Source organism: Vipera berus, assembly GCF_964194415.1.
Source record: "Vipera berus genome assembly, chromosome: 2".
Classification (NCBI taxonomy): domain Eukaryota; kingdom Metazoa; phylum Chordata; class Lepidosauria; order Squamata; family Viperidae; genus Vipera; species Vipera berus.
In genome coordinates this window covers 51,632,393-51,645,655 of record NC_138203.1, presented here as the reverse complement: position 1 = coordinate 51,645,655, position 13,263 = coordinate 51,632,393, and the positions used below count along the sequence as shown (strand labels likewise).

General features: G+C 39.0%; 1 protein-coding gene across 1 annotated transcript in view; it reads right to left on the bottom strand.

Annotated features, from left to right (window-relative positions):
- Window positions 1-391: 391 nt before the first annotated feature.
- LVRN (laeverin) overlaps window positions 392-13,263 on the bottom strand; it is a gene marked incomplete at its 5' end in the record, with an annotated part of 44,348 nt that continues 31,476 nt past the window's right edge. The window contains 6 exons of the mRNA XM_081319818.1: window positions 392-951; window positions 2,958-3,012; window positions 6,805-6,936; window positions 8,016-8,186; window positions 8,987-9,094; window positions 11,579-11,673. Of these exons, the coding sequence (XP_081175944.1) occupies window positions 805-951; window positions 2,958-3,012; window positions 6,805-6,936; window positions 8,016-8,186; window positions 8,987-9,094; window positions 11,579-11,673 (708 nt within the window). The 3' untranslated portion in view covers window positions 392-804. The remainder of the gene's footprint in view (window positions 952-2,957; window positions 3,013-6,804; window positions 6,937-8,015; window positions 8,187-8,986; window positions 9,095-11,578; window positions 11,674-13,263) is intronic.

The following is a 13,263-nucleotide window of genomic DNA, read 5'->3' as shown; positions in this document are numbered from 1 at the left end:
ACAGCCACATGCTTCTCCCAGAAGAAGGAAGCAGAAGCCACCAGCCTGATGATGACGGATGGGATTCCGTCGAAACGTCGCCCCTACACCTTTAGTTCTACGCGGGGAAAAACCCGAATAACCAAAGATCCATATATATATATATATATATATATATATATATATATATATATATATATATATATATATGTATATATATATATATATATGTATGTATGTATGTATGTATGTATGTATATGTATATGTATATGTATATGTGTGTGTATATATATATATATATATATATATATATATATATATATATATATATATATATATATATATATTAAAAACATATACCTTTTATAGCTCACTACAGAGAAAAACATTTTCAGGTGATATATTCTTATAATGAAATGTTTATATTTTATTGTCATCATTTTCATTGGAAAAAAAAGCTATAGTTCTGAAAGTGTTTGAGTCCCATTTCCTAAGGCACATCAGAGAACAACAGAGTAATCTAGCTTTCAGTTCATTTCAAACATAAAAAATTTCCTTTGTTCAATCTCCTTAATATATAATATTCCTTGAAGTTCCTTTTACATAGCATTTGGAAGTGCATTCTTACGGAGGAAGAATTCCACAAAATATGCACATGTTTTTGTAGAAATTTTGTACTCCTAGGAGAAAACATAATTTATTTAATACCAGTACTTTGCTTTCCGCCAAATGGTATTTTATTGCTTGCACAGGAAAACAATTTTATGTATACCCAAAATAACCCATGAAATTTTAATTGCTAAGAACATATCTTTTTTAAACTTTTAATTGTCCATATTTTCCTTTAACCACATGATTTTTTTGGTCATTGTTTTTTTTCTTTTTTCGTTTTCAGATATTTCGTTCAGCATTATGTCTGTAGCCACTACCTTTTCTTCTGGTTCAAGGGTATTATTAAGCAAAACCTGTATCTAAAACAAAGCAAAGAGTAATAAGGGCAAGTGTTAATCTAAGCAGTGTATTTTATGACATAATTTAACATAATGAAATGCATATCAGATACCGTAATCCTTTTCTTTATAGAGTAGAAGGAACTGCACACACACAGATAAATGGAAAGTCAAGTAACTGCCATTCTTGTCAATATTCCAAAAGTTCTTCCAAACCTGGTTATATCACCAAGCTTGGGTCCCAGGAAACCAATAACATCCTAAGATAGGTCCACTATTCATTCTCCCATGCCACTGGTTTGTATATCCTTTTAATATCCTTTAATTTTTAATAATGATTGGTTTATATTTTGCAATCATTGTATCTACATAATTGTTTTTATTTGATTATTGTATTCATTGTATTTACATAATTGTTTTTATTTGAGTATTGTATTGTTTTTCTATGGTCTGGCTGGAAAAACTCAAAGAAGTAGTGCAAGATTGGAAGATGTGGAGAGACCTGGCCCATGGAATGACCAAGAGTCAGACACAACTGAATGGATAACATCGTCATCATCACACAAGTGATTATACAAATCAAATATATAAATGGAAATGGCTTAACTCTTGTTCTTAATAATTTTGGGGGCAAAGGTACAGGAGACATTTCACTGGGAAAAGTTCTAACAAGCTTGCTTTCCATTTTCTCCTTCCCTAGCAACCCAAAACTGCTTCTAAATGCCACATAAAGTATAAGGGGATGGGATTTCACATAGTAAGTTAGAGAAAAATTCAAATGGGGATATCTTATAGAAATAAAAGCTGCCCACAGAAAGTATCTCCTCTAAGTATTAGGTGGACATTCAGACACCCCAGATTTATACACCAGGTATTGGGCTAGTGGTTAAGGCATCAGGCTAGAAATTGGGACCCTTCCTTGGACATAAATAACCGGCTGGATGACCTTGGGACAATCATTCTCTCTCAACCCAAATCACCTCACAGGGTTGTGAATGTGGGGCAAATAGGAGGGGAAAAGAGTATTTTGTAGATTTGCCACCTTGAATTTTTTATAAAAATAATAAAGGCAGGATGAAAATCCAATATATAAACTATCAATATAGTAGTAGACTGCAAAATGAATATGTGTTAAGTTTCTTATTGCTATTTAAGAACTGGGAGTAGAATCCAGATCTCAGAAAGTAATTGACCCCTTTATTCTGCCCTGGTCAATTCCCACATGAAATATTAGGTCCTTTTCTGGACACTGCAGTCTAAAAAGAACATCAGCAAATTGGAACAAGTTCAGAGGAAGATAATAAGGGGGCTGGAAATAATGAAGAACAATTAACACAATGGCAAGAAGCTGGAGCAGATAATAATAGTTTTGTGATACAAAGAAGGTAACTGACTTGTATGTTTGCCCAAATATCAGGACCACAGCCAATGAGCTAAAGCTAAAGGAAAATAATTTCATTCAAGATCACAGATGGAATTTCTTGACATTAAGAGTCAGCCACTGAAATAGCTTGCCTTACAAAGTGGTATGTTTACTTCCAGTGGAGGTCTTCAAATTGAAGCATGGTAGCCAGCTAGCCAATTAATGCTTTAGCAAATTCTGCACTGAGCATGGAATTGCATAGTTGGCTTCTAAAATCTCTTCAATGTTATGCTGTTATGATTGTGTTTTATTTATAGATCATTAGATTTTTATCCCACTTTTATTTTGTATCAGCAAACATACAGTAATCTTCCTTCTCTTATTTTCCCCACAACTCTGTAAAGTGACTTGGTCTGAGAGATAATGTGTGATCCAAAGTTACCCAGTTGGCTTTCATGTCTAAGGGAGATCTAGAACTCACTATCTCCTGAAGACCAGCAGCTTAACCACTATACCAAAGTGGCTTCTATTTTAGGGTAATATGGCCCCAGCCTGTCATTCAAATGCTAAGTACAGCCTTTGGCATAAAAATAATTGAACTATTCCATTTCAGGGCAAATACTTTTTGTTACCTCATTAGGCTATATTTTCATATTCTACTTACCATTTGCATTTGAATGTCAGTAGTGACAGTGGTTATGAGAACATCCAGTGTGAACCTGTGACAAAGAGCATTGTTACTTTTTATAAAGGAAAATTTTTGAAAAGATGCTCAGTTTATGCTGCAATATTTTCACCTTTCAGTGAAAGAATAAAATTGAACTGTTAAAACAGGTTGATTTAGGGTTATGTAGTTAAGATTCCCCTTCATGGATTACTGCCTTGTCGTGGCGAAGGGGCTTGCGTAATTCAATGAAGCTATGAGCTATGCCGTGCAGGGCCACCCAAGACGGACAGGGCATAGCAGAGAGTTCTGACAAAACGTGATCCACTGGAGAAGGAAATGGCAACCCACTCCAGTATCTTTGCCATGAAAACCCTATGGACAGTACCAAAAGGCAAAACGATATGATGCTGGAAGATGAGCCCCTCAGGTCGTAAGGCGTCCAATATGCTACTGGGGAAGAGCAGAGGGCTAGTACTAGTAGTGCCAGAAAGAATGAAGTGACTGGGCCAAAGCCAAAAGGACGCTCAGCTGTGGTGAAAGGAAAGTCCGATACTGTAAAGATTTTTTTCTCCATAGGAACCTGGAATGTAAGATCCATGAATCAAGGCAAGCTGGATGTGGTCAAACAAGAGATGACAAGACTGAACATCGACATCTTAGGTATCAGCGAACTAAAATGGACAGGAATGGGTGAATTTAATTCAGATGACCAGGTATACAACTGCGGGCAAGAATCCCTCAGAAGAAATGGAGTAGCCTTCATAGTCCATAAAAGAGTAGGAAAAGCAATACTGGGATACAATCCTCAAAATGACAGAATGATCTCAGTTTGAATCCAAGGCAAACCATTCAATATCACAGTAGTCCAAGTCTATGCCCCAACCACCGGTGCTGAAGAAGATGAAATTGACCGGTTCTATGAAGCCCTACAGCACCTTATAGAACTAACACCAAAAAATGATGTCCTTATCATCATGGGGGATTGGAGTGCTAAAGTAGGAAGCCAAAAGATAACCGGAATAACAGGCAAGTTTGGCCTTGGAGTACAAAATGAAGCAGGGCACAGGCTGATAGAATTTTGTCAAGAGAATACGATGGTCATAGCAAACACTCTTTTCCAACAACCCAAGAGCTCTACACATAGACATCACCAGACGGTCAACACAGAAATCAGATTGACTATATGCTCTGCAGCCAAAGATGGAGAAGCTCTATACAGTCAGTAAAAACAAGACCAGGAGCTGACTGTGGCTCAGACCATGAGCTTCTCATTGCAAAGTTTAGGCTTAAACTGAAGAAAGTAGGGAAAAGCACTAGGCCACTCAGGTATGAATTAAATCATATCCCTGTTGAATATACAGTAGAGGTGACAAATCGATTTAAGGAATTAGATCTGATAGACAGAGTGCCTGAAGAACTATGGACAGAGGTTCGCAACATTGTGCAACAGGTAGCAACCAAAACCATCCCAAAGAAAAAGAAATGCAAGAAAGCAAAATGGCTGTCTGAGGAAGCTTTGCAAATAGCTGAGGAAAGGAGGGAAGCAAAAGGCAAGGGAGAAAAAGAAAGATACGCCCAATTGAATGCAGAATTCCAGAGAATAGCTAGAAGAGATAAGAATGCCTTCTTAAATGAACAGTGCAAAGAAATAAAAGAAAACAATAGAATAGGGAGAACCAGAGATCTTTTCAAGAAAATTGGAGAGATGAAGGGAATGTTCAATGCAAAAATGGGCATGATAAAGGACCAAAATGGCAGGGACCTAACAGAGGCAGAAGAGATTAAGAAGAGGTGGCAAAATTACACAGAAGAACTATACAAGAATGAGCTTAATGTCCCTGATAACCACAATGAGGTGGTCACTGACCTCGAGCCAGACATCCTAGAATGTGAAGTGAAGTGGGCCTTAGAAAAGCTGAGCAACAACAAAGCTAGTGGAGGTGACAGTATTCCAGCTGAGCTATTCAAAATCTTAAAAGACGATGCAGTAAAAGTGCTACACTCAATTTGCCAGCAAATTTGGAAAACTGAACAGTGGCCACAGGATTGGAAAAGATCAGTTTACATTCCAATTCCAAAGAAAGGCAGTGTCAAAGAACGTTCAAACTATCGCACCATTGCACTCATTTCTCATGCTAGTAAAGTTATGTTTAAAATCCTACAAGCTAGACTTCAGCAGTATGTGGATCGAGAACTACCAGAAGTACAGGCAGGATTTCGAAGAGGCAGAGGAACTAGAGATCAAATTGCCAACATACGCTGGATCATGGAGAAACCTAGAGAGTTCCAGAAAAACATCTACTTCTGCTTCATTGACTATGCTAAAGCCTTTGATTGTGTGGATCATAACAAACGGTGGCAAGTCCTTAAATAGATGGGTGTACCAGACCATCTTATTTGTCTCTTGAGAATCCTATATGCGGGCCAAGAAGCAACAGTGAGAACTGGACACGGAACCACTGATTGGTTCCAAATTGGGAAAGGAGTCCAGCAATGCTGTATACTGTCGCCTTGCCTATTTAACTTATATGAAGAGCACATCATGAGAAAGGCAGGGCTAGATGAATCAAAAGCTGGAATTAAGATTGCCGGAAGAAACATCAACAACCTAAGATATGCAGATGATACCACTCTAATGGCAGAAAGTGAAGAGGAACTGAAGAGTCTCTTGTTGCGAGTGAAGAAGGAGAGTGCAAAAGTTGGGTTGAAACTAAACATTAAGAAAACCAAGATCATGGCATTCGGCCCTCTCAATTCCTGGCAAATAGATGGGGAAGAAATGGAGGTAGTGACAGATTTTATTTTCCTGGGCTCCAAGATCACTGCAGATGGGGACTGTAGCCAAGAAATTAAAAGACGCTTGCTCCTGGGGAGGAAAGCAGTGGCAAATCTAGACAGCACACTAAAAAAGCAGAGACATCACCCTGTCAACAAAAGTGCGTATAGTCAAGGCTATGGTCTTCCCAGTTGCAACGTATGGCAGTGAAAGTTGGACCATAAAAAAGGCTGAGTGCCAAAGAATTGAGGCCTTTGAACTCTGGTGCTGGAGAAGACTCCTGCGAGTCCCTTCGACTGCAAGGCGATCAAACCGGTCAGTCCTAGAGGAGATCAACCCTGACTGCTCTTTAGGCGGCCAGATCCTGAAGCTAAAACTCAAATACTTTGGCCACCTAATGAGAAGGAAGGACTCACTGGAGAAGAGCCTAATGCTGGGAAAGATTGAGGGCAATAGAAGAAGGGGACGACAGAGAATGAGGTGGCTGGATGGAGTTACTGAAGCAGTAGGCGTGAGCTTAAATGTACTCCAGAAGATGGTAGAGGACAGGAAAGCCTGGAGGAATGTTGTCTATAGGGTCCTGATGGGTCGGACATGACTTTGCAACTAACAACAACAAGTTAAGATGGGCAGCTATATAAATTTTCTAAATAAACAAACATCTATATGAAAAGTTCACACTGGATCTGATCCAATTCTTTCTCAGTAAATCTAGTGAGCCTAAGAACATCTAGATTTCAGCTGATGGAATGCTAATAGGAGAACAAAAGAATAACCAGTTTAGAACTGGTTCAGGTTGCATAAAAAAGAAATTAATAAAAATTACTTCCCAGCTTTCTGTGAGTTTACAGTCCCAGTATAAATGGATATATAGAAGAATTTTTCTGGATTTATACCAGAGTGTTGCTGCTTACAACAACAGATTTTCTAAAATAAATAAATAAGGGAGCAGTTTTTTTGTTACTTAATGTTGATGTCTAATTCTGTTGTTCATGCATAATGGAATAAAATATTTCAGGACAAATATTCTCCCCCAACCCCAAAGATATAGAACTTGACTGTCATTACCTAATGGGAAGATTTTCTGATACAAATGTCCATGCTGTCAAATATCCAATCTCATTCTTGGCCACATTCCAAATTGCTTTGGCTGTGATAATTGGTGGATTCATCTCATCATTGTGGATATAATGCAAGTATCTGCACAGAGGTTTATTCACAATAAATCACATTTGTAAGAAGAACATTCATTTCTAAAACACTACTAAACGTACAATTATAAATGGGATCTTTTATAAATAATGGAAAGAATGGGGGGATATACAAAGTTACCATTGTTATAGGAATTACAGATACGTTTTGATAATGTTACATTTGGAAACTTCAGACAAAGCTTGTATTATGTCTTGAACAACTAAGTGCATGACCCACCAAAGCTTTGAGACATTCACAAAGTCATTAAAAATGTTTTTCCTTTAAAAACATATCAACCATTACAGTCACCCCCATTATGGAACAGCGCTGCAGATAGTTTCTTCTAAAAACACAAACAACTGAGGAGATAGACAAGGACCCTGATTTCAGAACTTTTAAAATTATAGTCTAGTGTTTTTCAACCTTGGCAATTTTAAGATGTATGGATTGCCAGAATCCTCCAGTCAGCATCCCTAAAGCTCCCAAGGTTGAAAAATACTGCTATAGTCAGACTTCTATTTTCAGTCAAACAATAAGATTCAGTTTTCTGTAAGAAAGACAATCAAAGAAATGCACAGAAGAATGCAGATAAGACCAATTGTGAGATTTGTTACATGAATTTGTTAATGTTTGTTACATTTCTAACATTTATCTTGGAAACATGATTTTAAAAAATATTTTGGTTTTGCCAATTTAATCATCTGAAAATAAATTCTTGAACAATGTGCAAAAGTGAGAATTTCTAGGTGTATGTAAAGTAACTTTATTCAGAAAAGTGATCTTAGGATCAAAGAAATGAACAAAGGAATTTGAAAAATGGAACTCCAACCTTACCATGCAGCATTTTTTGTAGTTTTGTGTTTTATCAAGAGAAAGGGATGTTAAACATAGACAGCATTCAACTATTAAGCAAACTTTCATGTTTGCAACTTTTTTTAAAAAAAGAATAAATAATTATACAATCATGAACTTAATCGCTGTCCATATCTAGCAAGAAGTGAATGAACTATGTAATGTTGCTATTGCCTCTGGCTTGTGAAATCATTATTTATTTTTTCAGTCAGTGCAAACATCAATTAAATCACCTCTGAAGTAACCATGGCATGCGAGTGCAGCTCAAGGCAAAGAATATATTGGATCTGTATGCATCTTCAGTCTCATTCTTTTTAAAAATTTTCCATAAAAATTCCCATTCTTCCTCATTTCCCATCCAAATGCCATAGCAACAAATAGCTGAACTAAAACAAACAGGAACCCTGCAATTATAAATGAAACAACCTGTTAATATAAAGAGATGAAACTAGTCTTTCTGATTAATATAATCCTAAATAGAGAGCATTCTATATTTTCAGTTGTTCCAATAGTAGTCATCTACCATACCCAATTAGACACTTCTTGCACAAAATAAATTTACTTTCATATGCATTATAAGTTGCATTTTCTATCCCTGTGTTGTTAAATGATAGAATCCCTAAAGCAGACATGTCAAACACAAGGCCCGGGGGCCGGATCCGGCCCGCGAAGTGGTTTCATGTGGCCCGTGAAGCCATCCTGGAAACAGTGAGGGAATGGCCCCCACTGCCTTGGTCCTGGCCCAGAGACCCTCCTTCTACCAGAGACCCTCAGATCTGTCCCACTCCTGCCCAGGCCCCCATAGGCACCCTTGATGTGAACGATGTAGAGCTGGCCATGCCCACCCAGTAGGCCATATGCACTCTAGCCACGGCCACCCAGTAGGCCACACCCACCCAGGCCATAGCCACCCGGCCCCCGGAGGGCAACTGCAATGCTGATGCGGCCCTCAGTGAAATTGAGTTTGACACTCCTGCCCTAAAGCATGCAATGTTGTTTTTCAGCTTCTACCCATATGGTTTATTGGTATTTTAGTTAGGATTTATTACTTCTGCTCTGTCCCAATACTTTGTTTTTGTTTTTCTTCTCTGTACATTTGGTGCTTATTTTTACAATCACTGTCTGGTATTTACATAGCTTTAGACATGTTTTGTGGAAAAAGAGCAGATTTTATATCAAGGATGAGATGATAAATTCTATTTACTCATGTTTGGAATTGTTCATCCACTTGTTGAAGAATTCAGAAGCTAGGTTTAAACAGTCGCGAAGCCCAAACCAGCATGCTGTTCTAAGAATTCCTTCTACATCACATCTCCAAAAATAATAAAAATGAGAAAGAAAGAGAAATCTATTAAATACAATGCATTACATCAAAGAATCAATACTATTTAATGCATACATTTTAGTACCTGGGCTTGTTTGCAAGGTCATATTTGTAGTGCATTTTCTCTGGTCTTGACTGAATAAATAATTTGGAAAATTGATGAGTTACTATCTCTGCCTTTTATCATGAAGGTGGATTTTATTGATTTTTCCTCCTCCTTCGTTAACTTTTTATTTTATTTTTTTGTTATGACAAAAATACAGACATTGTCAAAGAAAAGGAAAAATACAGAGAAAGTGCTTTTTGAAAAAAGTTAAAATAGTTGTTGTTGTTGTTGTTGTTAGTTGCGAAGTCGTGTCCGACCCATCGCGACCCTATGGACAATGTTCCTCCAGGCCTTCCTGTCCTCTACCAGTTAAAATAGTATTTTATCATAATTAATTTTGTATTTTGTATTTCTTTTTTTTGTCATTTTAAAAGCAACACAAAATAAATAAAACATTACTTTTTTGGTATGATCAGTTCTGTTTTGTTTTGTAGAGTGTTATTATTCCTTACTTTATTGTAAGCCACTCCGACTCAGTTTGGACTCAGGTACATGTAAATTGAATTAAATAAATATATACACTGTTTATTACATGATTAATCATCCATTTATACAAACGAGGATCACAAACACAATAAAAGAGCTCTTAATAAGGAAAGAGACTAAAAGGATTCAATCCCTGCAACATAGTAATACACTATTACACACAGTTCAACACACACACATATATATAAACAGCGGTAAGATATAAACAGTGGGTGGCCCTTGGACTAAATGCTTTTTGCTCTGCCTGAACCTCTCTCCAACCCTTACTGACAAGTATAATTTCCTGCCATTTTGACACAAGGAAAAGATACATTTGGTTAAAAGAATAAAGATATCCCTAACCCTGCAAAATTAAAAAGAAAAAAAAACCACCAAAATCTGGAAGGGGGGAAATCTATAAATTACTGATTCCGCCTATGTGTACAATTCTGATTTTTTTTTTAAAAAAGTGTCAGACTCTGCCCATCAAAAAATCTATTAACCCCATTACGCTTGGATAGTCAGCTTTTGTTGAAAATGTTATATGGACAATGCTTCTTTAAAATGCATGTTTTTACAATGTTCTACACTTACTAAATTTGAGGAGAAAGTAGTGGATTATATAAATATGACTGTGACAAAAGTTAAAATTTTCAGAAGGCAATATTTTCTTGAATTTCATACATATTACATGGAATCTGACAACTGGACAATGTAAGTGGATTCTTTATGCCTTACTATGCCCAAAAGACTGATATTGCAGCTTTGGAATGATAAATCCATGGCCCCATTTATTCGGTGGGCTGATGACCTGATTACACTTGTCATCTTTGAATGGATTGTCCATAGATGTAGACTTTGTATGGAGAACTTTATTTGTATAATGAAATCTGGAACTCATTTATACAAACACAAAAGTTTAAACACCAAAGATAGTTTATTCCATTGTATTAGAAATAAATATACATGTACGTGAATAATGCCTATACTAAATAAGAATATATAGAATTGTACCTGTTATAATGATATACGAGGGCAATTCAGAAATAAATCTCCCTTTGGTTATCGATGACAGACACTTGTAGATACAGAACATTTAATATACACATAAGAAAACTACAACATTACATTGCTTTTTGACATAAATCGCCATTCAAATTGAGGCATGTCATAATGTCTTACAAGGTTTGAAATTCCTTAGTAGTAGTCACTCGGCACCAAATCAGGGCTATTGGGGAGGGTTGATCAAAACATCCCAACGGAACTGCTTCAAAAGTTCTTGGGTGCATCTAGTGGTGCGTGGGCAAGTGTTATCATGAACCAACACCACTACAACAATGTAATGTTGTAGTTTTCTAATGTGCATAATAAAAGCTCTGTAGCTCTAATGTACATAATAAAAGCTCTGTATCTCTGTATCTGTGAGTCTGTCATTGATAACCAAATGGAGGTTTATTTCTGAATTGCCCTCGTATTATAGTTCAGGGGGAGAGGGGTGTCTGGTTTTTTTCTTTCATTTTTTTTAAAAGGAGCTTTTTATGCACTGGATCTTTTTTGAGAATATATGTATCTGCATTATTTTTATGTTTTATTCCTTTTCTTTTTCTGTTATTTTAAAAGCACTAAAATATAAGTAACTAAAAGAAATGTTAATCCCTGATTTAAGCATGAACTAAAAACATGTTTGAAGACAATTTGATGACAACACTATGTGGCTATTTTCTGAAAAATAAGAGAGCGGTGTGTAGGTATTACACAGGAAATATTTAGTATGAAGTATATAAATTATATTTATTTGAACATTTTAATTGGAAAGGAATTTCTCCAATATCAGTGAAACTCATTATTACTTTGTATTTAACAACAAATTCTTCAATATTTTAATCATATTTAAGACTTACTTGGTGAGTGGCTTCATAGCCAATGCTTTAGGATTCTCACGAAGAAGATTTGCATAGCGATGATATATTGGTGTTATTCGTGGTAGTAAGTATTGCTTTAAAGAAAAGAAAAAGACATCATTATTTTATAATTGGGAAAAGACACTGATTCTTGACCAGTGACAAATCAAATCCTCAAAATATGGAAAGAACACATTTTTTGAGAAATTATGGTCAGTCCTATTAAACTTATTTCCTAACTATAGGTTTGATATTTCTTGTTATAAAGATACTTTCCCATTCTACTTCTCTCAAAGAAAAATAATTTTTATATTCTCCAAATGTACCTCCATTTCCTGTACTTGAATTAAGGAGAATATACCGTATATACTTGAGTATAAGCCGACTCGAGTATAAGCCGAGACCCCCAATTTCACCCCCAAAAACTGGAAAAAGTTATTGACTCGAGTATAAGCCGATCCGCCGTTCTGCAAGCCTCTGCCGCCAGCAGAGGCTCGATCCGCCATTTTGCAAGCCTGAATACACAGGAATACCCTGTGTGGCCGCGGCTCGTCGGCAGGTCTCCGTTCCTCCTGCCGACCTTTGGGGAGGTTTGGGCGCCTCCCCAAACGTCGGCAGGTCTCCGTTCCTCCTGCCGACCTTTGGGGAGGTTTGGGCGCCTCCCCAAACCTCCCCAAACCTCGGCAGGTCTCCGTTCCTCCTGCCGACCTTTGGGGAGGTTTGGGCGCCTCCCCAAACCTCCCCAAACCTCGGCAGGTCTCCGTTCCTCCTGCCGACCTTTGGGGAGGTTTGGGCGCCTCCCCAAACCTCGGCAGGTCTCCGTTCCTCCTGCCGACCTTTGGGGAGGTTTGGGCGCCTCCCCAAACCTCTGCAGGTCTCCGTTCCTCCGCGCAGACCTGCCGACCTTTGGGGAGGTTTGGGCGCCTCCCCAAACCTCGGCAGGTCTCCGTTCCTCCTGCCGACCTTTTGGGAGGTTTGGGCGCCTCCCCAAACCTCCCCAAACCTCGGCAGGTCTCCGTTCCTCCTGCCGACCTTTGGGGAGGTTTGGGCGCCTCCCCAAACCTCGGCAGGTCTCCGTTCCTCCTGCCGACCTTTGGGGAGGTTTGGGCGCCTCCCCAAACCTCGGCAGGTCTCCGTTCCTCCTGCCGACCTTTGGGGAGGTTTGGGCGCCTCCCCAAACCTCCCCAAACCTCGGCAGGTCTCCGTTCCTCCTGCCGACCTTTGGGGAGGTTTGGGCGCCTCCCCAAACCTCCCCAAACCTCGGCAGGTCTCCGTTCCTCCTGCCGACCTTTGGGGAGGTTTGGGCGCCTCCCCAAACCTCCCCAAACCTCGGCAGGTCTCCGTTCCTCCTGCCGACCTTTGGGGAGGTTTGGGCGCCTCCCCAAACCTCGGCAGGTCTCCGTTCCTCCTGCCGACCTTTGGGGAGGTTTGGGCGCCTCCCCAAACCTCCCCAAACCTCGGCAGGTCTCCGTTCCTCCTGCCGACCTTTGGGGAGGTTTGGGCGCCTCCCCAAACCTCCCCAAACCTCGGCAGGTCTCCGTTCTTCCTGCCGACCTTTGGGGAGGTTTGGGCGCCTCCCCAAACCTCGGCAGGTCTCCGTTCCTCCGCGCAGACCTGCCGATCTTTGGGGAGGTTTGGGCGCCTCCCCAAACCTCCCCAAACCTCGGCAGGTCTCCGTTCCTGTT